Source organism: Drosophila bipectinata, chromosome 3R (assembly GCF_030179905.1).
Source record: "Drosophila bipectinata strain 14024-0381.07 chromosome 3R, DbipHiC1v2, whole genome shotgun sequence".
In the NCBI taxonomy this organism is placed as follows: Eukaryota; Metazoa; Arthropoda; class Insecta; order Diptera; family Drosophilidae; genus Drosophila; species Drosophila bipectinata.
This window is the reverse complement of record NC_091739.1, coordinates 12,017,183-12,044,947: the sequence shown is the minus strand read 5'-3', so window position 1 is coordinate 12,044,947 and position 27,765 is coordinate 12,017,183. Positions and strand designations below refer to the sequence as shown.

The window sequence follows — 27,765 nt, the reverse complement described above, 5'->3', positions numbered from 1 at the left end:
ACCAATTTTGGTCGCGATCTATAAGATATAAGATATACCGGATCCGGCAACGCTGCGACGAAAATATATCGCCCAAATTCATCGAATGAGTTCCATCACTATTGAGGAGCGCGTAAATTTGTAAACATTCCAGGTCTAAAATGAATCCCCCACCGGCTCGAGGGCGGGCTCCTTCTCGTTTCGTGCGTGGGCGGGCCCGCGGAGGTGGTGCCTACCGTCCGTACTTTTATTTCCGGCGAAATGGGCGTGTCATACCTGCCCGTGGCAACCGGCAACCAAATCGGGAGGCCGCCACAGGTGAGGGAGGCACCAATGCGGATCCTCCGGCAACCCGTCAACCCAGGGGTTGGGGTCGGTCATCCAACAAACGCGGTCGTGGCGCACCCATGGACTGCAGCTTTTTGCGTCCAGAGAACTACGCTGCCCCCGAGGACGGGCTACTGGTTCAAAGTATCGCTGTGGATAATCCTCGTGCATATTCCGGATGGAGGTTGTACTTCTTGAGAGACACCTACACAGAGGACAGTGATCTGGCGAAAAGGATCATGGCCGTGGAAGCTCATTACCAAAGAAATCCGCACAACTACGACTTTGTGAAGACCCGTGATCGAGGATTCTTCAGTTTAACGGCTTCACAGATCCTACAGGATGCGCAGCTAAAGGAAGTGTGGCCCGGGCTAGAGGAGGACATCAAGGAACACCCCCTGCGAACACTTTCGACTCTTTCTCTGGCCATGCACACTGTGGTTGTGAACCATTTTCTGGACGCCTCGGATACTGCCATGGGCGCCGTTTCCACGCCAGAGCAGTACGTGCCACCAACCCAGCGACTGCGCAAAATCTATGCAAGGCCATTAGGCTTTATACCCGTTAATTCGCTGAGCAGCATCGGCCACGACCGCGTGGATACTCTATTCGCTATCCACGGGACCGTGGCCAGCATTGGAGAACCAACCTATAACCTTGCGTGGCAGGCTTTCCGCTGCAGTCGCTGCCAAATGGAGATGGCAATGCGTCAGCGTGGAACCTTTCAGCCACGTCCCTACCACTGCAAGAGATCCGAGTGTGTGGCTCGCGATGGATTCCTGGTACTAAGAAGCTCCCCGTATACACGACTTTCTGCCAGGCAGATGATCCGACTGGAGGAGTCTACCCTGTCTTTGAACGACTTTGAAAACACACCGCCGGAGGAAATAGATATTGAATTACGCCACGACCTGGTGGACTCTGTACGAGTTGGCCAGGTGGTGATCATCACGGGAGTGCTGAAGCTGCAGGAACTGGGAGAGGATGATGCCAGCAACGACCAAAAGCAGGCCTATCTCAAAGCAGTCAGTATTGAGGATGCGGAAAAAAAGAAAACGGAGTTCAGCGATCGGGATCTGGAAGCAATTGCCATGATCAACTCGGAGCCAAACAGCTTCAAGCTCCTGGTCCAGTCGATAGCTCCCGAAGTCTATGGACATGAGCTGGCCAAAGCTGCCTGCCTGCTTTCGCTCTTGGGAGGCGACTCCCCCATCCATGTGCTGCTGGTGGGCGATCCTGGCATTGGAAAGAGCAAGATCCTGCAGAGCTGCGCCCAGATCATGGAACGTGGTGCACACGTTAGCGGAAAAAAAGGGGCTCACTCGGCTCAGCATTTGGGCGTGACCTTTTCGGGACGAAATAAAAAGGTCCTGCAGGCAGGTGCATTGATGACCGCCGGCGCAGGAGGTCACTGCACTCTCGATGACGTGGACAAGTTGGCCTCCAAGCAGGCCGTTCTCCTGCAGTGCCTACAATCGGGCGAGATTACCGTACAGCTTCCAGGAGCCTTTGGCTCCTTTCCGGCACGGCCCTCGATTATAGCTTCAGCCAATCCGCAGCGAGGCCAGTACGATGAAGGACGATATCTTCTCCAAAACATCAACATCACACCAGCCCTGTTGCAGGAGTTCCATCTGGTCTACATATTACTCGACAAACCCTCGGAAAGAGACAAGTCCCTGACTGAACACGTGCGGGCTCTTCATGCAGGGGCTAAGAAACGGGCCAGGATCGCAGCTCGCTATGCCCTCAAGCCCAAGATCAGCGACTCCATGTGCGAAGATACGTCTTTCCGCGCTCCTGAAGTTGGCGGAGCAGATGAAACTGTTAAGAAAGAGGATGAAAACGACACCATCATGCAGCAGGACTATGATCTGGATAAACGGTTGGAGCTCCTGCCGGAAGATGTGGACCTGGAACTAGTGCCTCCTGTGCTCATCAAGAAGTTCATTACCTACGCCCGGCAACAAGTAACTCCCAAGTTGAGCGACGACGCCATGAATGCCATCCTTCAGTACTTTCTGGAGCTGAAGGAGAGCAGTACTTCCTCTGACAACGACTCCGGCCCGATAGGAGTAAGGTGAGCTATTGGTAATGTATTTATTTTATTTAAGTTAGGACTTCTTATTAAATTAAATTAATTGTAAGTGGGCTGTAAGTTGAGACATTCAGCTATCGCATGAGCTTGAGAAACGAGGAGACGGGCAGCTCCAGGAAGATGGCCAGGAGGAAGGAGCACAGATAGGACATGGTCACCGTGAAAAAGATAAACGCGAACTGTGGGGAAAAGTATTATTTATGTCCTTTCGGTCTCTAGCATACCGACTTACCATCATGCCAGTGCCAAAGTAGATGGGTTCCCTCACAGTGGCCAGGACTATTCGGGCCACCAGGAGATGTACAATGAAGGCTCCGTAGGTAAGGCGCCCTAGAATACGGAAAATTGGCAGACAGGCGAACTTCCGAAAGATCCCTGGTGAGGTAGAATAACTATTTTAATATTTTAAGGATAAGATATAGTTTTGAATGAAACTTACATCCCACTTTGCTGGCCATGCCCACAATGAAGATGCCCAAACCAAAGCCCCAGAGATTCCGCTGCAGACCGGCATAAATGGCTCCCCAAATGGCGGACGGAGCCACATAGTAGTGCTGGAAGATGGGATGAGCGCTGAACAGCCACAGAATACCCACTGGGATGAGGGCAAACCAAAGAAGCTGGAAACTCTTCAGCTCTCGGAGCTTATATTGCTTCAGGGCCAGTTGATCGTAGACCAAGGCTGCCAAAACGCCACAGAAGTAGGAGCCAAAGTTCATCACGGATGAAGTGTAGAATTCCGTAAACTGGCGATCTCCGATAAATGAGTCCTTTTGGGTTCTGTTTTAAGAATATTAGAAAAGTTTTTAAAAAGAATTTCCATGGCACTCACTGTGGTGTTGGTATAAAGATGGGGTAGTAGTCCATGACGTAGGTGAGCACCATTGGAATAGCCACAAAAGTGGCGAGAATTCCCGCATAAAGGTGCTTGCTCCATTTGGCGAAGCGATGACCCACCATGAGCAGGATCAGACTCAGCACAAAGGAGTGCGTATCCGCCGCCAAGTACCAGCCCTGAAGCAGGCACTGCAATTAAAAAAATAGTCATCTTCCATCTGAATCACTAAGATTATACTTCGCATTACCCTCTCATCCGTGCGCACAAAGTTGTTGATGTACAGGAGATTCGTCCACCAGTTGCGGCGACAGGACAACTGCTCCCGCTCGAATATGTGCCGCCATAGAGGACCTCCGGCATTTTCAAAATACACTCCGCTCATCAGCAGGACAAAGGCGTAAGGGACTGTCAGGCGGATGTACCGGAACACATTGAACTTCAGAAAGACCAAAGCATACTGCCCAACACTCCAGTGTTCCTTCTTAGACTCCACTGTGCGGGACACCGCTAGCCAATTGATGGTCAGAAGCAGGCCACTGATCACAAAAAACGTAACTGTTATTAGAGACCCGGAGACCAGGAGGGTGCCTGCTGCGGTGTGGAGCAGACGCTCCGGGTCCTGCGGGTTGCTGATGGCGCTCTCGTAGATCACCCAGTTGGTGTGCGCGAAGATGACCATGAACATGGCAAAGAACTTGAAGCAGTCGAGGAACCGCAGCTCGCGTCCGATCTTGCCAGTGGGTTCCTGGTTCAAACGATACCAGTTCCGGGCCACCGAAAAGGTTAGCAGGACTTGTTGGGCAGTGCTCTTGGGTGGGGTCTTGTAATGATCGCGTTCCTTGAGCATCTTGTCGTGACGTCGTCGCTTCAGAAGAAGGTCCACCAGGCTGCCCAGGCAGGCCAAAACCAGAAGGGCACCCAAGATACCATAAAAGCTAAGGTTCCAGGCATCTAGAGAGGCATCAAAAAGTGATAATTTTCTAAGACAAATTCTTGGTATAACCTTAGTATACTGACCATCCTCCACATGCTGTCCCGCCTCGTTGCAATACTCCGCAACGCTCTTGGCCAAGACACCAAATCCCCGGCGCTGCAACCGCCAATTTAGACAGACATTGGTGAGTCGCTGGTGCCGTTGGCGGTTAGCGGTTTCCGCCGAGAACAAGTCCAAATACACGTTCACCTGCCAATAAAAAAAGTTGATGGGAGAGCTGGTCGTTAAAAAGCCAGATTCCGAATGCAGGCCCTTGGCCTTGAAAGAAATGCGTGTCATATTATTCGCTTTGTTTTGGTTTTTGATTGAATTGGATCGGATTTCGGATTGGATGCCACTCCACCACTCAATTCCATGTCTAATTTTGGCCAACGCCTAAGTCAATACAAGAGCTTTTGTGTAATCTGCCATCAACGATGCATTTTGATGGCGACTGCATCAATGGCTTAAACCACAGCAGTCCCATTCCCATTCCCATTCGTAGCAGCTGCCATTACCCAGCTATCCGTCGTTTAATCAGCGGATTTTCCGGCTCTAATTTATGCAATGTTTATAAATAAATGAAGATGAAGATCACGCACCGGAGGCCAGAGGCGTCATGTGAATGGGGTTTAATGGCAAGTCAGTTTAATGGAAATGTTACTGTTGTAACTTTGAAAGCCTTCATTAAGATTTAATTGCTCTTAAGGTTATTCTTATTTTACAATATCGAATACAAGAAAGATACCCCTCTACCACCGCCTCTGGCTTTTCAATTTGCGGCCTGCGAGTTGAATAAACTTTGGTGCTGTTATCACGGCTTCTGTGCCCAATGATTGTTGATTGACCATTCCGAGCGACGCCTTGGATGGGTTTTGAAATATCTGCCCATCAGCGTGTTTGATTGTTCAAATTTTAGATTGAATTAAATCGATCGTTAGCCGAAGCTGAATCGTATCGGATGAGGTGACACTTCTGTGGGGCCTTACCTTGGGGTTGTCCGTTAGGAGACCAGCTTGAAGGGCCTCCAGCTCGTCTTCATTCAGCTCGGATAGCGAGTCCTCGCACTCTCGCAGGCAGAGACCAAAGTAGAGCTGCCGGTGATCGAAGTGATGGCGATCGTACTGCGAGATCTCTGTTATAGCCCGCCAGGAGGAAGCGGACTCGTCCGGCTGGACTTCCGCCCTGACAAAGCAGTAGGTGGAGGACTGGCCATTAAACTCCTGAAGGCATCGATCGTAGTCATCCAAGTCGTACAGCGGCGGCATCTCATAGAACTGCGTCACTGCAAAAAAACCGATCGAGAAACGTCATGAGGGATCAGATGTATGAATCAGCTCATTAAGAGCAAAACTAGTTTTGGGATCCGCGAAAAGATCCTTTTTCTCTAGAACCGCAGAACACCTCGAGTTCAATGGCAGTTAACTCAAGTGAAAGGAAACTCGTTCCTTTGTCAGAACTTGAACTTGTTTTGCATTTATTGCAGTGACTAGCCGCAGCATCTTCATCTAATCTGCGTTGGGGGGAAAAAACCAAACAACCAAATGTAAATATTGTAATGCTTTTTTTTGTCAGTACTGCCCAATATAGAGCCTCAATCTCTTGTCAAGATCCAGACACTCTGGCTGAGTTAATTGTTTGTCAAAATAATGCCCCGTCACTCCAGTCTCGGAAAGATTTCGGAAGGGGAACTTTTGCGCTGCCGAGCACGCGATCGGGAGGATGAGGTGCAGACAGATGATGGGGGTAATCACAGTCCTATCCTAAATGTTCTATAGTTATATCGATTGACAAGCATAACATGCAATCTGATCAGATGTCACTTTACAATAGATTATGTGACTCCGATTTGTGGGTATGGAAAATTTCCCATTTTGTCCAGGAAATGGGTAAAACGCAAATTCAAGGTGAATTAATCATGTGCCATAATTGCTTTTCTAATGTTTGTTTTTTCGATACTCACACCATAATTAGTCAATCTTCTCTAGCAGCCTAAGAATTTATTAATGAGTAGGCATATATCTGTGGATCTTTATGATCTGTTGACTTGTTATACAACTTTGGCACGAATTCTTATTAAACAAATATTAGCACACTTATATAGTAGGATCGTAAATCATCTTTATGGGATACATTAATCCTGTTTATGGTTGCCAACTTACTGTTCAATTGAAAAGATTGCGCAGCCGATATAACCGCCGCTAAAGCCACGATTTGTAGCATCATCGTGGGATGAATCCAATCAGCTCCCCCGATCGTAATGCACTCTCTAATTGATTGAGTTTCAAAGACTCTTGGCACTTTCGTCACCCAAATTGCCGTGGGCTCACCCGAATCAAATACCACAACAACACCTGCGCACCACTAATAACAATAAGAAGCGAAATTTCATCAACCGACACACGATATAAATGAAGCGAAAAAAAAACAAAGAGGCGGCTGGAAGATGCAAGCTGCTCCAGTGACCAGACCCAGACCCACGGGCTTCTGCTGTCCGGCCAATGTCAATGTTAGGAAATGCACTCGGTATCGAACCGACACACCGACCAGCTAGCTAATGAACCGTTTGCGCCAACGTGCGAGCCGAGAATGAAATGAAGTTCAAGTCTACGGATGCCTCAGACCCTAAGCCTCAGCGGTCGCTGCATTTTCTGTAATGATGATGATCGAGTTTGGGGCATCGAGCTGTTCGGGCATTTCAAAACTCCCCCGGAAAAGTGAAATAAAACAAAACGCAAAAGCAAAATCGAAATGCGTTGGAACATGTTCGATGCTGGGCCATCCATCGCCCACATATAGGTGATTTATGCTTACCTTATTACCAGCAGCTGTTGGCCAGTAGAGATTCGGCCAAGAGGCCTCCAATGTAATTCCCCAAAAAATATTCTTTAATAAAACTCGTTTTGACTGTTTTTTTGTTTGGATCTATCAAGCAAACATGGCTGTTAGTTTCCATAATTTAGTAGAACCCACCATGTAGAACAGCGTAGATTATGACTAAAACAAAATGCGAAATTGATTTGGGGGTCAAGAAGAAAACGGCCCAAACTGGAAGCCCAAGGGCCCAACTCATCAGAGATATTCAAAAACGGTAGAGAAGAATAATAACACGTGTTGAGAATTTTAGGAAATGTGACGAAACAAAAGACTTAAGTCACAAACTTGGTTTTCAAAAAAGGGAATTTCCTGAAAGGCTGTATGTGGGAAGGTCAAGTTCCTTAATAGCTGGCCAATTTTATTTATTTTTTTAATAATATTCTTAATCTTTTCGTTTCAGCCAACTTAAAGGCCTAATCAGCTTGTCCCAAGCTCGTGCCCGCTTGGATCTATCTCTGATGGTTACCATCCAGCACGTGCGCGATGTGATCGCCCTTTTGACGGAAAGCATCGCCCAGACCAGCCTCAAGACAGGTGATGACCCCGGCCCCGGACGCAGTGCATCCGGTCGAGGTGGTGGAGGCGGAAAAAGCGCCCAACTGCGCAATTTCGTGGTCATGATGCAGCGGCGCGGAGAGGCACTGGGCCGGCGCATTTTCGAGATGGAGGAGCTAAAGGAGATTGCAACGCGGGCGGGCATCTTGACGGGCGTCAGCCAGCTGGTGGAGACCGCCAACATGGGGGGCTATTTGCTCAAGAAGGGTGCAAACATGTACGAAGTGGTTCCGGACTAAACAAAGCGACAATGACCGAGTCAATATTTACAGAAAGTCTCGTTCTAAGTGATTTTAGAAACTAATTAGGCTAGATCGCTATTTAAAGTTGAAATTAAGTTTAAATTCATTTCTCACTTTAAAAATAATATATTTTATGAATATCGTATTGTTATCCATTGAGTTCTGCCTTTTGAAGTATACTTTCAGGTGCTTAGATTTAATCAAACCTGTTACTTTATTTAATCTTTAAATATAATCAGAGCTTTAAAATTGGTTTCATTTAATACTTTATTATTTAGTTTCCATAAAATTACATATAATGTAATAAGTTTTTCGTAAATAAATACACAAATCCTTTGTATCCGTTCGTCATTAGTTATCCTGCTCTGCCCACACCATCCGGTATCCTAGGGGTGATGTCTTGCTTGGATTGAATGTAGTAACTATTTGAATGACCCTAGAATACGTCTCGACCGGGGGCCTATGCCTAAGTGGATTATCGTTTATTAGAGCTATTTTTACCGTGCCTGCAAATCCTATACGACTATGTACAATATTTCTAGTGAATGTAATGTTATATTTGGCTTATCCTTTCGCTACCCCACTAAGTTGCTGATTTAAAACTTACATCCTACATTTCAGGGCCTCACACTCGATATATCGATTCGATTCTGTTAGTTTTTTTTTTAATTATGTCTAGGCTTGAGATAGTGAATGGGATTAGTGTGTTTAAATTTTGCAACTGCTTTAGGCTAATCAGTCTAAAAAAAAACTCAATAATAACGCAAATCGCGCAACGAAAATTTATCTAATATGCTGTCTAAATATTTCCATCTAAATCAAGCTACTTCTTAGGCTACTCTACATCATTTCCATCGCGCCGCTTAGTTAGTGCGATTATTGCACGTTTCTGGGGGAGATTATCTAAACGGAATGCAGTCGTTTTGAGTTTTTGGTTTTGGCCTATTGTAGGTTTCCCTGTGTGTTTGTGTTCATGCCTCGGGTGGGTGGATTTGTCCAGAAAATAATAATTATTTCTCGAGATTCAGTATCGAGCTTCCGTTAGAACAAGAAGGACTTATCACAAATGAAAAATGGTTGATTTTGGTCATTAATTTTAAAAATATTACACAGTCTCCAAGACGAATTGATTTCAAAATTGTTCTTAGTTCTAGACTACTCCACTCTCATTGACTAAAAAAAAATAATAATTAAAAAAAAATATCTACCCACCCTATGTATCTATAAATGTACCTATGTCGTGTGCTTTGTACTTTCAAAACTGTTGGAGAGACAGACTTTAGACGAGAGCTAAATAAAGCTGAGAACTTTGCAACCTGCGCTTAAAACTAATCACTATAACTAAGCCACAAATAAATACAATGAATCTATCCGCCACTATCCGAGATGCTTCACACTTCCGCGCGGAACGTGAGATTGAAAGTGCGCAGCTCCATCGGCTCGAGGCTTATCTCGGACAGGGAGCGTATGCTCTCCTTTGACGGCTTCTGCTCCATCCCCGTAAGACTGCTGGCCTCGATGGTCTGCAGCGCCAACCGACCGAGTTGGACGTTGCCCATTCCCTTGCTGGACAAGGGACACACGTTCTCCAGACCGAGCTCAGCGCCGGCACTGACGCTGCAGTCGAATCCCTGGCGGTGCAGCACCAGCAGTGCCGAGGCGGACGGGAACAGCTGCAGCTCCGGATCCGAGAGCGTCCTCAGGGTGGTCAGGTGCACGTCGCAGGGCAGGGCTCCCTTGGGCAAGAGCTTCACCAGCGGCACCAGCGTTGCGGCCAAATCCGGCTGCTCCAAGCTATTCACAAAGTAGAGATTCGGCGGGTAGCGCAGCGTATTGGCCAGATGCTGGGCCTGCTGACTGAGCACCTTGTAGCTAGGCGGCTGCACCACGTGCTGACCCCCGGGTATGTCTTCCACCAGGAGCCAGAACTTGTGGCGGGTCAGCCGACTGTCCACCACGCCCTCGCCCATTCCGCGGTAGTCGTCGTAGAGGGTCCTCCGGTCCAGCATCACCTCCAGCTGACCAGGCTCGTAGCTGGCAGCTCCTTGGGCGTGAGTCGTCAGCAGGGTGAGGCGAAGACGTGTGTCCTGGATGAAGGCGCCCGAAGTAATGGGGAAATAGTTTCCCTCGATGCCAATGGCGGGCACTTTGATGCGTCTGTAAAAAATAGGATAATTTAGAAAATATTTGAAATAAATTATTTTTGTAAAATAAATCGATTTAAAATTTTGAAAATCGTCATTTGCTTTTCATTTATTCATTTCTCTTGAACTTCATAGGAGTGCAGTGTAGAAATAACAAACTTTTAAAAGAATAATTAAATTTTTGTTAGAAACGTAAACGTATCCATGTGCGGTATAACAATTCTTATTCAATATTTTGTGTTCAAACGGTGCATAAACTTTTGTAAAAAATAAACTATTAATTCACACATAAATTAACAATTATAACTTAATAATAAAATCGTACAACTTTGCGTGTTAAATACCCGTAAAGAATTAAAAAACCAACGTAAGTCTTTCAGCCGTAGCACTATCTTTTCAAGAATAATGTTATCTACGATCATGTCCGATTAGTTCGACGACAATGTCACTGTCACTGTTGCTCCTTCTCGATATTGTAGAAGTGGGGCCACGTCTGGATCTCCTCGAACAGTCTTCGGCCGGGGCTCTCGGTCGAGTTGCACTGGCAGTGGCACACGAGTCGGTATTCGGGGGCGATGTAGCCCTCCTCCACGCCGTGGGCTAGCAGATTCCGTAACATGTTCAGGGCATCCGGGGTGGGCAGCCGGCGCATGAAGCAGCCAATGAAGCTAATGCCCAGCGCAATCTTGTTGTAGCCCAGGGTGTGGGCACCCACGGTCTTCCATCCGCGTCCCTCGTAGATGTTCCCATCGCAGCCGATCATGAAGTTATAGGCAATGTCGTTCCAGCCCCGCGATTCTATGTGGAAGCACTGCATGTCGCGGATGAGGCGGACGTTGATCGCTCGCTTCTCCGAGCTCTCGGTGGCTGTGTGCAGGATGACCACATAGTTCACTGGTAGCTTCAGGGGCATTGGTTCCTCCATGGGTTCTTGGGCCAGCCAAGTGTGCCGCGGATTTATCGAACAGATTTCTTTGGGGATTTTAAACTTTTGGCTACTGATGAACGCATCCGAGGACACTCGCTCCTCCGATTCTTCCGGGTCCTGGCTAGGCGCCGGCACTTCTGTGACGGACACCTTCCGGCGCTCCCGACGAGGTCTCAGAGTCTCAGCTATGATTTGGATGTTGCCATTGATGTTGGTCACGTTGCCGATGTGTACGTTTGTGGAGTTACTGATGTTGACATTGCCCACGGTCTGTATGGAGTTGATGGAGTTCATCAGGTCGCGGAGAGTTTCGTTGATCAGGGACTGCTTGCTGGCGGGAATCTGAGTGCCCAGCGCCATTGTGGTTATCTCGCTGCTGGTCCCGTGCTCGTACTCCTCGTCATAATATTCGTCATCCAGGCTATCCACCACCGAAGACTCTGTTATGGACTCCAGCTCTTCGTCGTCCATGGAGTCCAGCCACGCCCGGGTCCGCTCCTGGCTCAGTTCCCGGGCCGTTGTGGCTGCTGGTGTCGTTGTGGGCTTCTCGGTGGACATGTCAGCGACGGTTAAAAGCACTCCGTTCGCCAATCACTTGCGCTCAACACTGGGCCCAGTTTGTTTATCAATAAAATGTGTTGGAAATATACATTCTGTTACGATAAGTTCCCAAAGTGTCCGTCACGGGCGATAAGATTAGCAGGCACCTGGGCCAGTCTGACTTTGGTGGTGAAATGTATGTTTTTCTGCCGATATTGACAGCTAATTTGTTAGGGGTATTCCAACCAGAACCAACGACAACTGGACTTAAATGTTAGATTTACACTGCACGCGATATCGATATGTTTATCGATGGATAGGCGAGGGATTAATTATAAAGTTTAGAATAATTAAGCTAATTCCTACATCATATTTACGATAAATATTTAATCTTAAATTATATCTTAATTATAAGCGAGTTTTTAGTGTAATTTATAATAAAATAAATATTCCGATAGTTATTATTCATGAAATAAAAACCACCTTTACGGGGGAATCCCTCGGAAATGCTTCCGCATATGCTAACTTTGGCGAGTGAATCACTTTTCTTAATTAGTATGTATACATATATAAGTGTCAATCTTTTGTTTAAGTTCATTTATACTTATCAACTTATATACTATATCCCTAGTTATAATAATGCATCTTTATCGGTTTAGAACACAAAGACAAAGCCAATTGTATGAATATTTAGACGATTTTCACAATTTATAACCGATATTATATCTGTCTATTATCTAAAACTCACTCATGATATTGGAACCCGTTCTGGTCGCTGTAGAAGATGGGCAGTTCGGGTATGGGACCCGGCTCCGCTGGTTCCTTGAGCGGATCCCTCGGCAGGGGTGTCTGAGCAATGTTATCTATGTTTGTGACCAGACGCATGAACAGCTCCGTCTCCCGGTTCTTGGGCGGTGGTTCAAAGTCGATGTCGTTTTCCAAGTAGATGGCTGCATCCAGGTGAGTCCGGGTGTTGAAAATGCGAACAGTGTGCGCCAGGAACTGGCCGTAGATGACGGTCACATCACTGGCTATGGGTCCGGAAGTGATAATTATGCGCATGTCCGCATCGTCTTCGAGCACCTCCTTTTCCGCCTCGCTCTGCTCGGGATCCGTTTTGAAGAGATACGCTCCGGAGTGGAACTGGGCGCTTCGGTAAGCAGCAAACTTGATGTTGCACTGCAGGGGCTTCAGAAGCTCTTTCTTCTGGTTTTTCCGGGTGATGCTCTTCAGAAAACCGCTCTTCTCATCGAACAGCAGGCGCATGTGGGGATTTTCCAGCTGGATGTCGCCTGGTGGAGGAGGATACTCTTATTATTGAATCTCTAAAATCTATAGATAACTAACTTACCCGCTGGCTTGGCTCGCGATTCAAAAACAGCACCTGACGAAGGTTCTGGTTCTCCAGGTGCTCTCGATACTACTGAAGGTTGCTCCGTGCAATCATCGCAGTATATTGTGGCAACGTTCCGCTTGTAGTTGGTCTCGTCCACTTGAACGCGGTAAGTGGTTAGGGAGAGTGGCTCCAGCTCGGCTACAAACATCACCTCATACTGACGGGTCGAGGTGCGAATCCGTCCAGTTCCCGAGGCAGTCGTGCCCAGCCCCTGGTCGTTAGCATCCGCTATGTTCCACACCGGATTGATCTGAATGTGGCTCAACTCCACGCCCTGGTCGTTGAGGATCTTCACATTCGGATGCTGAACCCGCAACGTGACTATTTCAAGACGCTTCTGGGCAAGAGAGTTGTACATAATGAAGCTGCCCACAGATCCGGCAGTCGCTGCTCCTCCTCCAGCAGCCGTGGTCGTGGGTGTGGAGTCATCGCCGCTCACCATCTGGATGGGCATTTTCCGGGGCAGCTTGTTGAAGTTGTCCCGCTCGAATTCGCTCAAGAGGAAGCCATGATGCCGCGGTGTACCCTTCTGCAGCAGCAGTTCCATGCAGGACTCCTGCATCTTTACCATGTTCTGGGTGCTCTCAAACAACCGCATGGCATAGTCGCGCATCACCGCCGCCTTGGAAGTGCCAGTAATGGCATCGTGGTGCTGGAACAGGCCGAGATTTCGCCTGGCGTTGATGATCAGCTCGTAGTTCTTCTCATAAATCTTTATGGCGTTTTCACGTTTGGCCTGACGAGCAGTGTTGTAAGCGAGGGTGAATAGAATCTCGGTGGACCTGAGCTGGTGCTCCAGCTCGGAGCTCAGAAGCTTGTAGAATGGTCTGGTGGTGAAGTAGCCCGACCAGTAGGCTGGCCTGCCCTCCGAGAAAATGTCCGAGTAAACGAAGAAGTCGCCCTTGAAGCTGGGAAAGCTTGGGGTATGCTCCTTCATTCGTTCCTTGATGGCCTCGAAGTAATCGCTTGGTGTGCCGAAGCGGATGTCCGTGTTGTACAGCCTTTTGTTGGCCATGATGTGGTCAATCAGTTTCTTGTAGTTCTGGTATTGCTGGTCCACCTCACGCTCTTTGTTGTAACGAAAATCATCGCCCACCGGGATAAGGGCCACATTGTGCGGGAACAGAGACGCAGTTCTGGCGTACTGCTCCAGGAGAAGCTGTGCCTTGGACTCCAGATTGTCGTCGGTGATGAACTGCGCCTTGACCGAGTACTCCGTGTACTCACCGGGTATTTTCCGAAAGTCAAAGTTCAAGCAGATAAACGGGTGGGGACCACAGGAACCCTTGATCGAGTATATATCGAATGGCATGTTGTGGGTGAGGAGGCTGCCCTTGTCACTGCCACTCCGGCTCCTCCAGTAGGGCTTCCAAATGAAATCACCAGACTGCTGGCGGGCGAACCACTGCTTCCAGGCGTAGTGAATCCTCTGAATGATTGCTCCTTCGAAGTTGGCTCCGGAGAGCAAATAGGGCACAGTGCTCCCATGCCCGAAAGGATCGATGGACCATCCTACTTTCGGGGTAACGTTTAGGTTGTTTTTCAGCCATTGGTGTCCCTCGATGAGCTGATCCAGCATAGGATATATGTGAACATTCGCTTCATCCGTCATCACCCATCCTCCGGTGGTGATCTCTATCCGTCCGGAGTCTATCAGTCGCTTCAGAGCCCGCTGCTTGGTGGGATGAGCCTGATCCCACCACAGCTGCAGGAAACTGATCTCCGACCAGATGAATGTCATGTCGGTGTACTCCTGCATCTTGGTCACCAGCAGGTTGAGAATCTGCCGGGAGTCCGATTGGAAGTAGTTGGTAAATGTCTTGAGCCAGCCAGGATCGTTGTGGGAGTGCGGCACCACTATGATCTTGAGTGGAGGTCGCTGCTTGTCCTTTTTCTGGGCCTCGAAGCGCTCCTCGAAGCCACGATCCCAATACTCCTTGGAGCGCATCCACTCGGGCTGAAAGGGAAGATAAGATATTAGTTTTAGAACCAAACTCTAGTTATACTTTCTCACCTGAAAGTCAAACTTGCTGTGCTCTTCCCTGGCTGTTATGTTGGTGTCGCTCTGGAGCAGCTCATAGCACTTGTTGCCCCATTGCCGGTTGGTGAAGTCCTCCTGGGAGACTCTCCTCGTATTTGAGGGGATGCTGACGTGCGTCTTAGGGACTTGCATTGAGGAGGAACCTCCTCCCACGCTAAATGCAGAGAGGCCGTTGATTGGCGAGCCCCGCAGGGCTGCTGTAGGCGGGCCAGTGCCGGTGATGGGCGCAGGATTGGGCTGGCCAATGGAGATGTAGTAGAGGCAGAGGAGGATCGTCACAAAGGCCGACAGGAGGCCAATGCATCTCGCCGAGCCGCGGCGGAATAGTTTGAACGACATCCTTGTAAGTGGACTAGTTACTCTCACTAATTCTTCCTCGTAACTTAATTTCTACATCTGGAAATATAAGAAAAAGATCATAAAAATAAAATAATCTCTTATGTAAGCACAATAAATAAAAACAATTTATGTTTACAGCAAGCTATTGCCCTCCTTCTGCTTCCCTTCCAAGCCTAATCCTTGTAGTGATTTTATTTTTGCAGCTCTAATCCTGTCTGGGCTGTCCTTGCCGCAAGAGTGTTTGAATATTTCATGCAGGCCAGGACGAGGGCAGGAAGTTTCGTTTAGAATTTAATTAAAGCATAACAAGGACGAAGGAGGGCGCACTGCCTGGGGCCTGGTGTAAAGAATGCATAACTGGTTCGGAAGCATTAGCATTACTGGGGGGATACAGGGATATTAGAATAAAGTCCCTACGGTTAGATGCTCTTAGGAGGCATAGTCGAAATGTTTAAAACAATGCATCAATTTTTATGTTTTCTGGATTAGGAAGTGGATTAACTGCCGGATATGGTCTTCCTTGAAGGCGTGAATAAGTTCAAAGTTAAAAGGTTTCTCAAACTAACGTCAGCAGGACTAAACCTACTAACATGTGAGTAATACTATATGTACGTTCTTCTGGCAAACAAAAGTCAAACTAACTAAACGAACTGTGCAAACTGAAAACTCAATCAAAAACTCTTCACATGTTCGCAGAACTTTTTGCAATGATGAAATTATTGCATAGTTTGGTGAAAAGTTTTAGCCAACGACCTCGCCCACTCCTGGAACTTAGTGCCAGTCCTCTGCGGACAAATAAATTAATAGTCCGTAACAAAAATGTGTGTAATTTGTGAAAAAAAAGCCAACACCACCAGAAAAAAGCCCATAAAACAATTTGCACGGCTGCACATGATTTATTTTCGTTTGTTGGGAGATAATTTATGTTTTTAATTCTGTTCGACATGCATTGCAGGAGCATTATCTCTCGCCCCAATTCGCCAATGAATACTGCATTAAATTTAATTAAAAATTTAAAAGCCATTTAAGGGCCGGCAGTGCAGGTTTCGCATTCAATTAGCCAGAAGGGGAGCTTACAAAATAAAAGATAGTGCCTCCCCCACTAACTGTGCAGCTCGTATGCTAATCAGCGGACATTAAGTGAGGATGCCACAAGCCCGCACCTGTCACCCAGTGGAACAACGAACAGAATGCAAAACACTAGCCACAGACTCCCCCTCTACAAACCACTGGCATGGTAATTTAATCGTTTTTGCCCCTTCTATCCCCAGAGGCACATCCATTTCCGTGAAAGAGTCTTCAACAAAGTGCGAAACCAAAGCTTAAGCTCTCTGGAAATGGTCGAGGAAAGGACTACATTTAAAGATCCTTGATTCGGGAAAAGTTTCCTCGACCCAAGTGTGCGCTTCAATTATTTCAATTAGTCCAACATTTTCACTTCCTTCCGACCAACCAACAAGCTTAATAACTTCCGGGAAAAGTAAGTCAAAACAAGTTGTCCTTGACCCTTATCAGGCATCATAAACAGGAAGAAAATATATACTACTTATTTGATTTTATTGAGTAATCCTTTTAGGATTTCTTCACTCTTCTCTATTATTTTACAGTGCATCTTGTTAAGAATGAATTCCACTCGAAATTTCTGGCTATCATCACGAATGTTGTGGAGACTTTCTGGCAAATTTGATTCCATTGCAAATTGCACTCTGTCAACCTTTTTGTATTCTCTGAATAGATGACAACCTTCGTCTGGGAGTCAACACGTAGCATCCTTTGGGGCATCCTTTGCCTCAGTTGTTGCCATGTTATCCTTTTTTTTCATGCCATTTCTTCCCGTCAGTTACCTCCTTCTTCTGCACAATATAATTTCTAGTTGGAAAATGATTTTTGTTGCTCTTCTCTTTCCGTTAGTGCCCTGTTTCCTGTTATCCTGATTGCGGGCGTGTGCGTGTTTTTCTGTCCCATCAGGACATCAGGACATCAGAGAACCCAACTCACAAAGTCAGTTTTCCCGCCTGATACCACCTCTCTCTGCATCTTGTTTGCACCCTTCACGTCCTTTAACCTGTAACCCCTTGACGCCTCGTCTCAGGAAGCTTAATTTCGTTTCGAGTTGCAAGGACCCACGTGGATGGATGTGTTTTCAATGCAAATGGATATCCTTGCTACCTGATAGTTGAGAAGAGTACAGGGCTTAAAGGATTTAAGGCTTTAAGTCTTTATATTTTTTACCATATTTAAAAATTTCGAAATAAAATGATATAGAAGTATTCATTAGGATTTGTTAAAATATTTTCCAGAATAATGGGTAGCCCTAGTCTACTCCTCCAACTTGTATCTCATTGTTGCTCTGATATATTGATTGGTTGGCTTGCTTTGCCTTCACACACGTCCTCCACGTCCCAACCAAATTTCTAGTTTTGTGTTCAGAAAACTTTTCTGAAAGCACTCCGAATCAATTGTAAACTTTGTTGTTTGCCAATTTTTTTTATTATTCTGTAAACTGACATAGGAGTCGTGTGTGAACCGTACATGTTGCACTCCCGATGTGATGTTTGGTTTTTATGTTTAAACTTTAAAGAGAAAAATTCTTTATTTCTATTGCCATTTACATGCCATTCCAAACACCTTTAAATTAAAACAATTTAATTTCCTTTTAATTAAAAGTTTCGCTCAGAAAGTTAATTGAAAGTCATGCCAGTCACCTAAAGAACCCAAAAAACCAGGCCCACAAAAGAAGCCAAAAAAAGAAAATAGAAGGCAAAAGTGTGAACGTAAATTCAGTTCAAAAATGGTAAGCGTTGGAGTTGGAGTCGGAGTTGGCCAAAAACAACAAGTCCAAGAACAATAGTTTGCATAAATGGCACGGAAATTGCAGCTGCAGCTGAAGGCAACCCTTTTTCCTTTCGGCCATTCAGCCAACTCGAAACGGTTAAAAGCTGTTTTCTTAGAGCCCAACACAAAAAAGTTTCCCCTCCCCCAAACCACCCAAAAAAAATTAAGGCAAATAAAAACACACAGAAATTTCAACTCTGACTTTGGACTTTTGGGAATGGCAGCTGAGGTTCACTTTGTAGGACCCGGGAACTTTAGAAAGACTTTGGCGTTTTTTTTAATTAAAGAAACTAGCGTTGCACTAAAGGGCCTCCAGAGAGAGTCGGGGGTCACAAAAGGGCGAACACATCCAGTTATGGCAATTTTCCGGAGCAGATGAGCATGAGTAATGCGGCGGTTAAGCCGCCAGTCGAGCGTGTGGGTTTGGCATGTGCCCACCCTATACCATAATCTGTGTCTGAGACACACAAAAAATTCAAATAACTTGGGCCCATCCGGAGGCCCAGATATAAGCCATTAGCATGGCCAGCGAACCAAAAACTAAGAACCAAGAATTATGGCAATTTGTTTGGGGGCGATAGCTCCAGAGCGGCTTCTAGCCAAAGGAAGTTGTCGGCAGAGATGTTGAAATCAAGATTGTTCCAATTTTGTTTTTATAATTCATAATTGCTTTTTAACTATACAAAGTGTGGAGCTAAAACATAGGGTTTCTACTTAATTTAAGTTACTTTTCACCAAGATTTGAATTCTTTAGAATTCTCGAGAGATTTGTTGTTTGCTCTCCGAGCATGTGCCGGTAATTGCATAACTGAAAATAGTCATTAATTAGAATGAAAATGTTTATATAATTAACTTGAACTGGTTCTGGTTTGCTTCTCAGAATTCCCGGATAATTAAATGAAGGGTTGTGTAATATTGCAAAATAATTGCGATGCTTTAGATGTGTATTTATAAGATGCCCTTTAAGGTAAAGTTCTAAATTTTAACTCTTTCTAGTTTGTGTTTAAAACCCTCGACTCACCCACTCGACAACCACAATTCACTAAATGGAAGCACAACAACAAAAAAAATGTTTTGTTAAAAGAACTCCAAATGCAGTATTCCCTCTCCACCGACACCCATGTCAATGGGAGCCCAACCAACCGAGTGGAGAAATGTGGGGGGCTTCGGGGTATACAGAACCGAAAGCCGTTAGACAAGTAGAACCTCCAAGCTAGCCCGGCCCAGTTAGAATTCACAGTTACTCACTTCGTGACATATGGACAAAAAGGCATCAACGAAACAACAACATTAAAGTCCGGGCCCATAAACTTGGCCAAAAGCACGGACCAGCCAGACCATAAAGGGATTGTTTGTTGATTAAATGTCGACGGGAAAAAAGCAATTTGCGAAAGGCGAAACAACGACATTCATATCTGCGGGGTTTCCATAACATAACTCCCCCCCAAGAGCACCAGGAAGCTCCCAGCTAACACTCACCTAGATCCCCTAGATCGTTGCAGTTTCCTCCTCTTGGCTTGATTTCTCTTGGACTTTAGCGGTTTCGGTTGTTAGCCAATCACAACTCATTGGTTAATGTCGGCACTTGATGGCGGAAAAGTGGCCCATCGATACTATGGTGATACAAGTGTACGCGTTGGAAGCACTTCCGTTCCAGACACTTGAACATCAATCAAATTATCCATGCTTTATGGCTCCGTATGTTTCGCCAATTAGGCGAATCCAATTGATTTCCCCCACTTATTAATGATTTTCTACAGATATCCACAATCATCCATATCAACCGCAAATAATATCGTTTCGGGCCGAGTCAGATAACCGCATTTTCCGTAACATTTCACGTTTTGGTCAGCAACTTTCCAACCAAAGTATGCTAATTAATTTTATTTCACAGCTCTGTAAATATTTGCATTTATTTAATTAGCTTAAAATTGAAAACCCATTGATTGTGGATTGGGCTTTAATTAATAACATTATCAGGATATATCCTGTTCCATTTTAATTACCCTCTCTGAAGCCATAAACTAAATTGCACATTTTAATTCCACATATCCTGGTTATCCCTCGACTGCCATTTGCGATTCTATTCGAGCTCCATATCCACATTAGTTTATTGATATGGCTTGAGCTAAGACCCTAACGCCGAAAGCTATAAAATGCTATAAACGCTGACAAAGCACTGGAGCAATGGAGCATTGGAGCACAAGTCGCCTCATAAAATGCTGGTTCTTTTTTTCTTATTTTTTTTTTCCAGGAACGTGAGACTTTTTACATTGTGTGCTGGAGAAGGTCTTTCGCCGCAGAATTTGCTTTGTTTGCCGCTAAGGAAAATGAAATGAAAATTAATTCTTGTTTTTGTTTGCCATTTTAGACAGACGGAGACTGGGGAGGGGAGTCTCAAACAATAGCAGCCGCTTATTGCTTTGGTTATGAAATTTTTCGTTTCAATTTCAGGTGGGCTAAATGGTGGGAAAATGCGTACAGGCCATGTACGCGGTTGTTGGCCAGGTTTACAGTTACCAATCGTATCCCATATACGTAAGTAAATATGGGTTAAATAATCCGTGAGGCGGGGTTGTGGGAACTGGGAGTGAGCCGTTGACTTGACACAGATCCCCCCAAGATAGGGTCTCTCTCTGGTGTGAAATGGGTCTAACAATACCATTGTAACTATTTGTTTATCCAAAGAAATAAAAGTTCAGACTCACTGTTTGTTTAAAGTATGAACTAATTAGAGAGCCCTGAGGTTTTTGAGGCCAAAAAGGGGGATAATTAAAGTATATACTTGAGAGGTCTTAACGGAAACTAGATGATTTTTTATTATATTTTTTATTATAGCTATTATTTTAATCTATAAGTTCTGAATCATACTTTATTGAATACTTTTTTAAGCCCAAATCCCATGGCATGTCATTAGCAATTGGGTCACTAATCACCGCCTAAAAGAAACACAGAATATCAATGTCCAATGATGACCATCAGCCCCGACCTGGGTTCTGCACTATTTAGCCAACAAAAAAGCCAAAATCCGAGCTTAGAAGTGTTGGTTATCCAATAGTACTATAATGAGCTAACTGAAACATTCATCCATCAGCGGCAACTCATACGTGTCCCATACGTTTCTGGCCAGCTTTTGTCACGCATCATTAGCCACCGTTGGATAATGGCCATAGCTTGGAGGCAGCTGGAGGCAGGAGACAGGGGCTGGAGGATCTACATACATCCCTCCACCGGGGGAGGATCGGATGATATGAATTTGTGCGAGTCGGTTTATGCGGTAAAGCGATATGATTGCATGACGACATGACATGGCCACAGCCCAAAAACCTGCCACCGGAAAATTGACAGCACGCCATCCCCAAGTCCGGGCCTATACAAACTAATGAAAATAAATAATAACCACATGGAGTTAAAATCGAAGCCTTGTCTTTGCTGGGGGTCGGTTGCTGCCTGGGTCCGACAGGCTAATTTTAGTGGCACGACAACGAGAAAATACACTTATCGAGGTAATCGATACACGGGCCCACTTAAGTGACAAGCTGGGGCAGGGACCGGGGCAGGGATCGACGAGGCAGGCGTGTGGCATGCAAAGCCGGTGTAACCCGACTCTCAAAGGAAACATTATATGGTAAACTTTAGTTACCGGTTGGGAAAAAAGTCAGGGAATTGATATCACTAACAGAAAGTTGGGAAAAAAAATATTTTATAACTTTGAATCAATCAAGACCATCATAGGCATAAGTTACTCTATTTCAAAATGCGGGTCTAGCGGTATATTTTTATCAAAATATCCTACTAATCACAGACATAAATCAATAATGAATTGTAAGGAACCCTAATGGCAACTGTAGCCTTTCATTTCTCATTGTTTTCCCTAAAAATAAACTACAATTTACATGTCAATTACATAAACTTACACACAAAACCGGGATGGCGAGAAAAAAAATCGTCCTGCAAGCGTCCTGGCGCTGAACAAGGACAAAACACATAAATCACAGTGCGCGCACACACACACAAACACTCACACACAGGACTAGAAGTTACTCCTTGTTTCCCGGGAACCCGGTAGTGAAAAGTTTTGCCACCTTTCTTTCCACCGTAATTTAAATGAATGCACGGCAAAGTGAATCCTTTTTATTGGCACTCTGGCACCGGGATTCTCGTAATTAGAGACAATGCTATTGTTGACCCTTCACTCGTATCTCCTGGTCGTAGAACACCACCCTCCTTTAAACTTTCATGTACTTTTCCACTCGCGTCGTCCCGGACCGGCGAACATAAAAGGATCAAAGCCCGTAGCAGCCTGGAGGAGCTCGCGAAGCGCCCTCTGCCAGCGACAAAACGCAACTGAGCTCCAGTATCGTCAGGGAGCCAGGGCGGCTCTGAGTTCGTTCGGCCGGTGTTCGGGTCACGTCGGCTCGCCAGCAGCCGGCTGCAGCTCCACCGAAATCCCCTCCATGTGGGGGTCGCTTCCCTCTCCTTAGCTGGCGGTGCTACCAACTCCAGACATTGCCACTGAAATGTCTGGATTGTTTTTTAAAATTAAATCATAACCTCATATTTTAGAAACAAATTCAATTAAAGTTAGCGGGGCTGGGAGAAGAAAGTTAGGGCCTTAAGAAAAAGTTAATTCTTTAAAAAAATATACATATAATATCAAGAAAGAACCAACACTTAATGGGAATCAATTTAAGATTATTTCTGGGTATCTCTGATATTTTATTCATTTTCCTTGAGTATTCTGCAGATACCTTTGGGTTTTATTTGCTTTGTCGGCGCCGTCATCGACATCCCAACCCGACATCCCAACAACCCAATCCCTTCCCCCATCTGCTTGCCAAGTACGCCTTGGAATGCGGAGGTGTTCCAGAACTCACTCCTTTAGCCATTCTTTGGTTGCCAGTAGCTGGAATTATTTTGTCTTACAACTGGTGGAAGGAGCAGGAGAGGATCCAGCTGGTTCCTTGTTTGTAAAAAGGAAATATTTCCTAAATAAGCCGTCTTTTTTTTGGGTCTAGTTGCTAGAGATGTAATTATTTATTATTCCAGTTTCTTTTTGTGATTAAATTCGGAAGAAAATTGAAATTAAATCAATATTTTTAATGGTTTAAGGTCTTTGCCTTCAAGACTAGTCTCTGCTAAAGTCTAGTAAGATTATAATAATAATTTTAGAATATTTTGTTGTAAAGTTCTTGAACGTTATAGGCTTTTGGTGAACTAATTTTAAGTTCCTGGCAGCCTTAACGTGGAAATCTTTACTTTGAAATCGTTTTAATCTGCGAACTAATGGAGATCCTAATTTCTGACTATAACACGAGTCAGAAATGTCCCTCCCATTCGCTTAATAACTAACAGATGTTAAAGCTTCTATAAAAAAATCAAAGAAGACTGTTACTCTTCTTCCAAAGAGGCCTAAACCTTTAACTACCTTTCTGTATCTTCCCCAACCGATTCCCGACGAGCAATTAACGTTGAAAAAATCCCAGAGCTGGGGCAAGTGGCAGACGGCAGGTGGCAAGAGGCTGGCTGGTAGTGCATCTCAAGAGGCCCTGGCTGGCTGACTGCCTCGAGTGGCGAATAAGCTCCCCGTAAACGGAAAAGACAAAGGAATCCCGAATCCACTGGAGAATCCAGTAACTTTGAGGCTCAAACGCGAAACAAAGTGAAAAGCTGGAGAGGATGAAAAATAAAGGTCGTTGTTTATTGATTGCGAAGTAAAAGCAGCCATAAAAGACGTAAGAACCAAGACCCCCAGAATGGCAAACAAAACAAAGTCAGAAAAGAGAGCAGCCAAGAATTGGCACAGGCCCTTGAAAAAGTTGTTCTCGGTCTGGTCTGGGGCCTGGTCTGTGGTCTGGTCGGGGGTCTGGTCGGGGGTCTGGTCTGTAAAGCCCACGCAAATGAGGCAAGAAGACACTGAAGAGGGCACCAGACAAGATGATGATAATTGCAACTTTTGATTATGATGAACCTAACAAGTGCAAGTGAAGAAATTAGCAGATATGTACGAATTACAGAGACCCCAAGCTGAGAGCTGGACGCTAATTATAAGATACTTCCAACAAAGAATATAAAGAACTATAAAAATAGGACTATCATAAAAGATAGATATAGATAGATAGATATAGCAGGCCATAAAAATAGCCCTACTATATCTATTTCTAGAACTTGAAAGCGGAATATGGTTCTTTAATTTCGAAATCAATCATTTTTGAAGAGACATCTGAAGAGCCCTTGCCTTCAACGCCAGACAGATGTCTAAAAAGTTTTAATTCATTTTATTATATTAATAATTTCTGCCGCATGCCGCATAAAAGTTGAATTTTCAATGAGAACATCTGCTTATCTTTCTCGCTGGAGTCCCACCTCCTGGTCTTTCCTGCCTGCCAAATGGCATCTGTTGGCCAAACCGATTCAGGGCAGAGATTCGAAAATAAAGAAGGGGCTCTGGCGAAAGGGGCTTTGGAGAGAAAGGCAGAACGCTGCTGTGTCAAGCATCGAAAATGCGGACTGGACTGGAGCTGACTCATTGAACCACAAGATGAATACAAAGATGCCAAATCAACTCGAACGAACGAGTTTTTGCGGACTGGCCCCCCAGACTTTTCCGTCCGTTCGCTCAACCCCTCTTTACCCACTTCCTTTGCAGGTCAATTGCATCCCAGTCCCAGTCCCAGAAACAGTACTCGAAGCCAAAGCGACATTTGAGTTTTCCACTTGGGCCTAAACGTGCAACGTGCAACGTGCAGCAACGGTGGAAAAGTCTTGTTTTCTGGCCAAGTGCGTGCAGCGTTTGTCAAATTGCCAGTCAAGAGTTTCAAGGGGCCCCCAACGGATTTGGCCACAATCCCGAGCACATCCCATAGCTCCAACGGTAGTTGACAAAAGCCATCCAACCAACCAACCAGTAACCGACCAGGAACGTCAACCAGGCCATGGTAGCACCAACAACATCAACAATAACAACCGCAACATTTGTAATGGAGATTCCTGCATTGAAATCTTGTTTCGTTTAGTAGCAGTTTGGGTTTTGTTTTGGTTTTTACCCTACCAAGGGGTATTACGTATTTAAGACTCATTTCTATAATCAGAAAAGGAAGCTCAAATAATTAATGTGTTAAGAAAGGGTAAAAGAACTAACTATTTTGTCTAGAAAATATAAACGTAACAAGCATTCCATTCTAAAACAAAGGTTTTCTTTAAAAACGTCATTAACCCTTGGCTACACCTGTTTCTTCATCCAAAAATAATCCATGAAAGGGTATCAACAGCTGCACTTGTTCCTTCCTTGTTTTTTGTTGGTTTAATTTTTTGTGGTAGATTGTTGTTGGTTTTTTTGTTGTTTTTTCCAGCTGTTGACTGCAAGTGGCAGAGCTTTTGTTGGTTTTATTGGGGGCTTTTGTTGTCGCTGGTGTAACTGTTGCGGTTCCGTCCTCGTCATCGTCCATCCGCATCATCCCCAGGCTGGAAGGAAGTCAATGAACCGGCCAAGTTTGCGAGGCAGCCGGCGAAAAGAGCTTTTCAGCTCCATTGGCCCACCACTTGACCACCAACGACGAGCGACGATTTCGAGGCCATTACATTTGATGATCGATCGATTGTTATGATTATAGAAATATTCAAGTATCTTGGGCCTCCTCCCTGACACCTAAATGGAATGCCGATGCAAATGAGGCGAATGATTCGGATGGGAGCCAACGTGCCCTGGCATTCCCGATTAAAATGGCTAATGTTTATAAATTGCAAATTAGCCCCAAAGCCCCAAGTTCCAAGCTCCAACAAAATAGCAAATAGAGTCACCATCAAGCATGTGAACCGATATGGGGCTGGGGTCTCGACATCTCTCGTGTCTAGATCTTAATCGGGCTAGTGCGAATAACTAAATCCAACGATCCGACACGCAAAAAACTAAACACTCGAATGGATAGATTTATTTATGTATGTTCTTGGGAACCTGCGATTTGGAATGCATTGAGAGAAATAAGTGCTTTTAGTAGAGATATATTATTGATTGAAAAATATTAGATGAAAAAACAAAAACCTCAAGCTACCAATTAGCACCTGGGCGTTGTAAAAACAACGAGCCACACCTGAAGGTGCTTAGTATGGGAGATTTTGTGGACTAGTCCGTTTGGTTTGGGGTTCAAGAACAGACAAGGAGAGAACAAACACTTGAGAAAGAGATGGATAGAATGGCCAAATAAACAAAATAAACACTAGAACAGAATAGAAAGCCAACCCCACTACTCGTCAGAGAAAAGTGAAACAACAGCAACACCACTCACAATGAAAAAATCAATTTAAATTGAATTATACAATGCCAACAACACACAACACACAGGGCACACAAATAAAAGCGAATTGCATGCCACAACAGAGGCACAAACGGGTTTCGCTCCTCGGTTTCGGATCTGATCTGAAAAGATTCTCAATGAATGGGCATATAAAGTAAGCGCAAGGCGGGCTAAATAAAGATGAGCTGCATAAATTAAAGAAGCCACCAGCCGACTTCTCGATATCTTTAGCCAAAGGGGGGATCTGGCCCAGTGGCGGATTCTAAGGATTTCCAAAACGATACCATTTTAAGATTTTATTAATATCTTATTTAAAAATATAATATAAATATTCTTATAAATATTAATCCTTAGTCTTAGAATTTATTAGTTACTGGATATATATTCTTGGTTCTTCAGCAACCCCCATTGCTTACGCCTCTGCTCCCCCCCACCTGTTCCGTTTTCTGCTTCCTCTTGCGATTGCAATTTTGTAACAATTTGTTAAGGAGCGCCAGACGTCTGCTCCGATTTTATTTTCTTATTTTTTCTGTATTTTTGGCCATCTTGACTCGAGAGACAGGCAGATCGGCAGTCTCAGGTGTGAGGTGATTGGCTTAAGACATCATTTTATTGGTTTCGATTAAAGTTTCTTCAATGAAAACCATTACAACAGGATAAGAAAATATTTTTTAAGAAAGTAATTTTCCATTTTCTCACCTTTTTTGAAACCAGATTTTGTTAATAACTTTTTTCAGGCAAACACACACACAGATACCAGGCGGTGTTTACTTTAATCCTTAAAAGGAGCTCACAAGAACACGCGTATTCTCTCACCCACGCTAATGATAATTAATTTTTAATAATTATATAGATTTGTTAAATTTTACATCAATTATATTTGATTTTTTAGCCAAGATTTTATTTAAATTTTATTGAGTTTTTATTGTTTAGTTAGCACTTGGGTTATGGCTTAAAATTAGCCTTTGCGAATCAATAAATACGCGACGCGCTGTTGTCGTTTCGTTTCTGAACTAAAAAATCATATTTCCACCTCTTTTATTTCACTTTAAGAAGCTTTCAGGCTTCTCATATGTTTATAAATAAAAAAATAAATAAATTAAACTAATTATCCTTTGACAATTTAATACTTTTAGCGAGAGCTCGCGTTGTTGTTGCTCCGGAGTGTTTATTTTTTTTGTCAGTTTTTTTCTTTTGCATCCGAGATGGCGATGCCACACTAGTTACGGTGCGACATCTGGCAACCTCGACAAATTTAAACATTTATGGCGCTTATAATAAAAACAGAAATTTACCCAAGAAATCGAACCATAAAATTTAACTTTTCACTGTTATTATTACAAATCCTTAATAAAATAA

The 27,765-nt window shown here is 44.7% G+C and overlaps 4 protein-coding genes across 7 annotated transcripts; 1 reads left to right on the top strand and 3 right to left on the bottom strand.

Moving 5' to 3' along the window:
- Nucleotides 1-95: 95 nt before the first annotated feature.
- On the top strand, nucleotides 96-7,959 carry rec (recombination-defective). Its single transcript, XM_017247830.3, has 2 exons — nucleotides 96-2,386; nucleotides 7,493-7,959. The coding sequence occupies exons 1-2, from the start codon at nucleotides 141-143 to the stop codon at nucleotides 7,884-7,886; spliced, it is 2,640 nt and encodes an 879-aa protein (XP_017103319.2). The 5' UTR covers nucleotides 96-140; the 3' UTR covers nucleotides 7,887-7,959.
- LOC108129657 (nose resistant to fluoxetine protein 6) lies at nucleotides 2,416-6,863 on the bottom strand. Its single transcript, XM_017247831.3, has 9 exons — nucleotides 6,840-6,863; nucleotides 6,378-6,579; nucleotides 5,205-5,500; nucleotides 4,260-4,425; nucleotides 3,490-4,193; nucleotides 3,237-3,430; nucleotides 2,844-3,184; nucleotides 2,637-2,779; nucleotides 2,416-2,583 (listed from the first exon to the last, which is right to left on the bottom strand). The coding sequence occupies exons 1-9, from the start codon at nucleotides 6,861-6,863 to the stop codon at nucleotides 2,479-2,481; spliced, it is 2,175 nt and encodes a 724-aa protein (XP_017103320.2). The 3' UTR covers nucleotides 2,416-2,478.
- A 179-nt stretch (nucleotides 7,960-8,138) lies between the features above and the next one.
- alpha-Man-IIb (alpha-Mannosidase class II b) lies at nucleotides 8,139-27,584 on the bottom strand. Of its 4 annotated transcripts, XM_017247827.3 has the most exons (6): nucleotides 22,138-22,457; nucleotides 22,030-22,080; nucleotides 14,912-15,334; nucleotides 12,853-14,854; nucleotides 12,250-12,793; nucleotides 8,139-10,046 (listed from the first exon to the last, which is right to left on the bottom strand). In XM_017247827.3, the coding sequence occupies exons 3-6, from the start codon at nucleotides 15,275-15,277 to the stop codon at nucleotides 9,281-9,283; spliced, it is 3,678 nt and encodes a 1,225-aa protein (XP_017103316.2). In that variant the 5' UTR covers nucleotides 15,278-15,334; nucleotides 22,030-22,080; nucleotides 22,138-22,457; the 3' UTR covers nucleotides 8,139-9,280. The 4 variants fall into 4 exon arrangements, with proteins under 4 accessions (XP_017103316.2, XP_017103315.2, XP_070138254.1 ...); XM_017247826.3 differs by lacking the exons at nucleotides 22,030-22,080; nucleotides 22,138-22,457 and adding an exon at nucleotides 27,106-27,584; XM_070282153.1 differs by lacking the exon at nucleotides 22,030-22,080.
- Nucleotides 10,109-11,814, bottom strand: PGRP-LE (Peptidoglycan recognition protein LE). The gene has a single exon (XM_017247833.3). It carries the CDS (start codon nucleotides 11,517-11,519, stop codon nucleotides 10,485-10,487), a length of 1,035 nt encoding a protein of 344 aa, XP_017103322.2. The 5' UTR covers nucleotides 11,520-11,814; the 3' UTR covers nucleotides 10,109-10,484.
- Nucleotides 27,585-27,765: the final 181 nt, after the last annotated feature.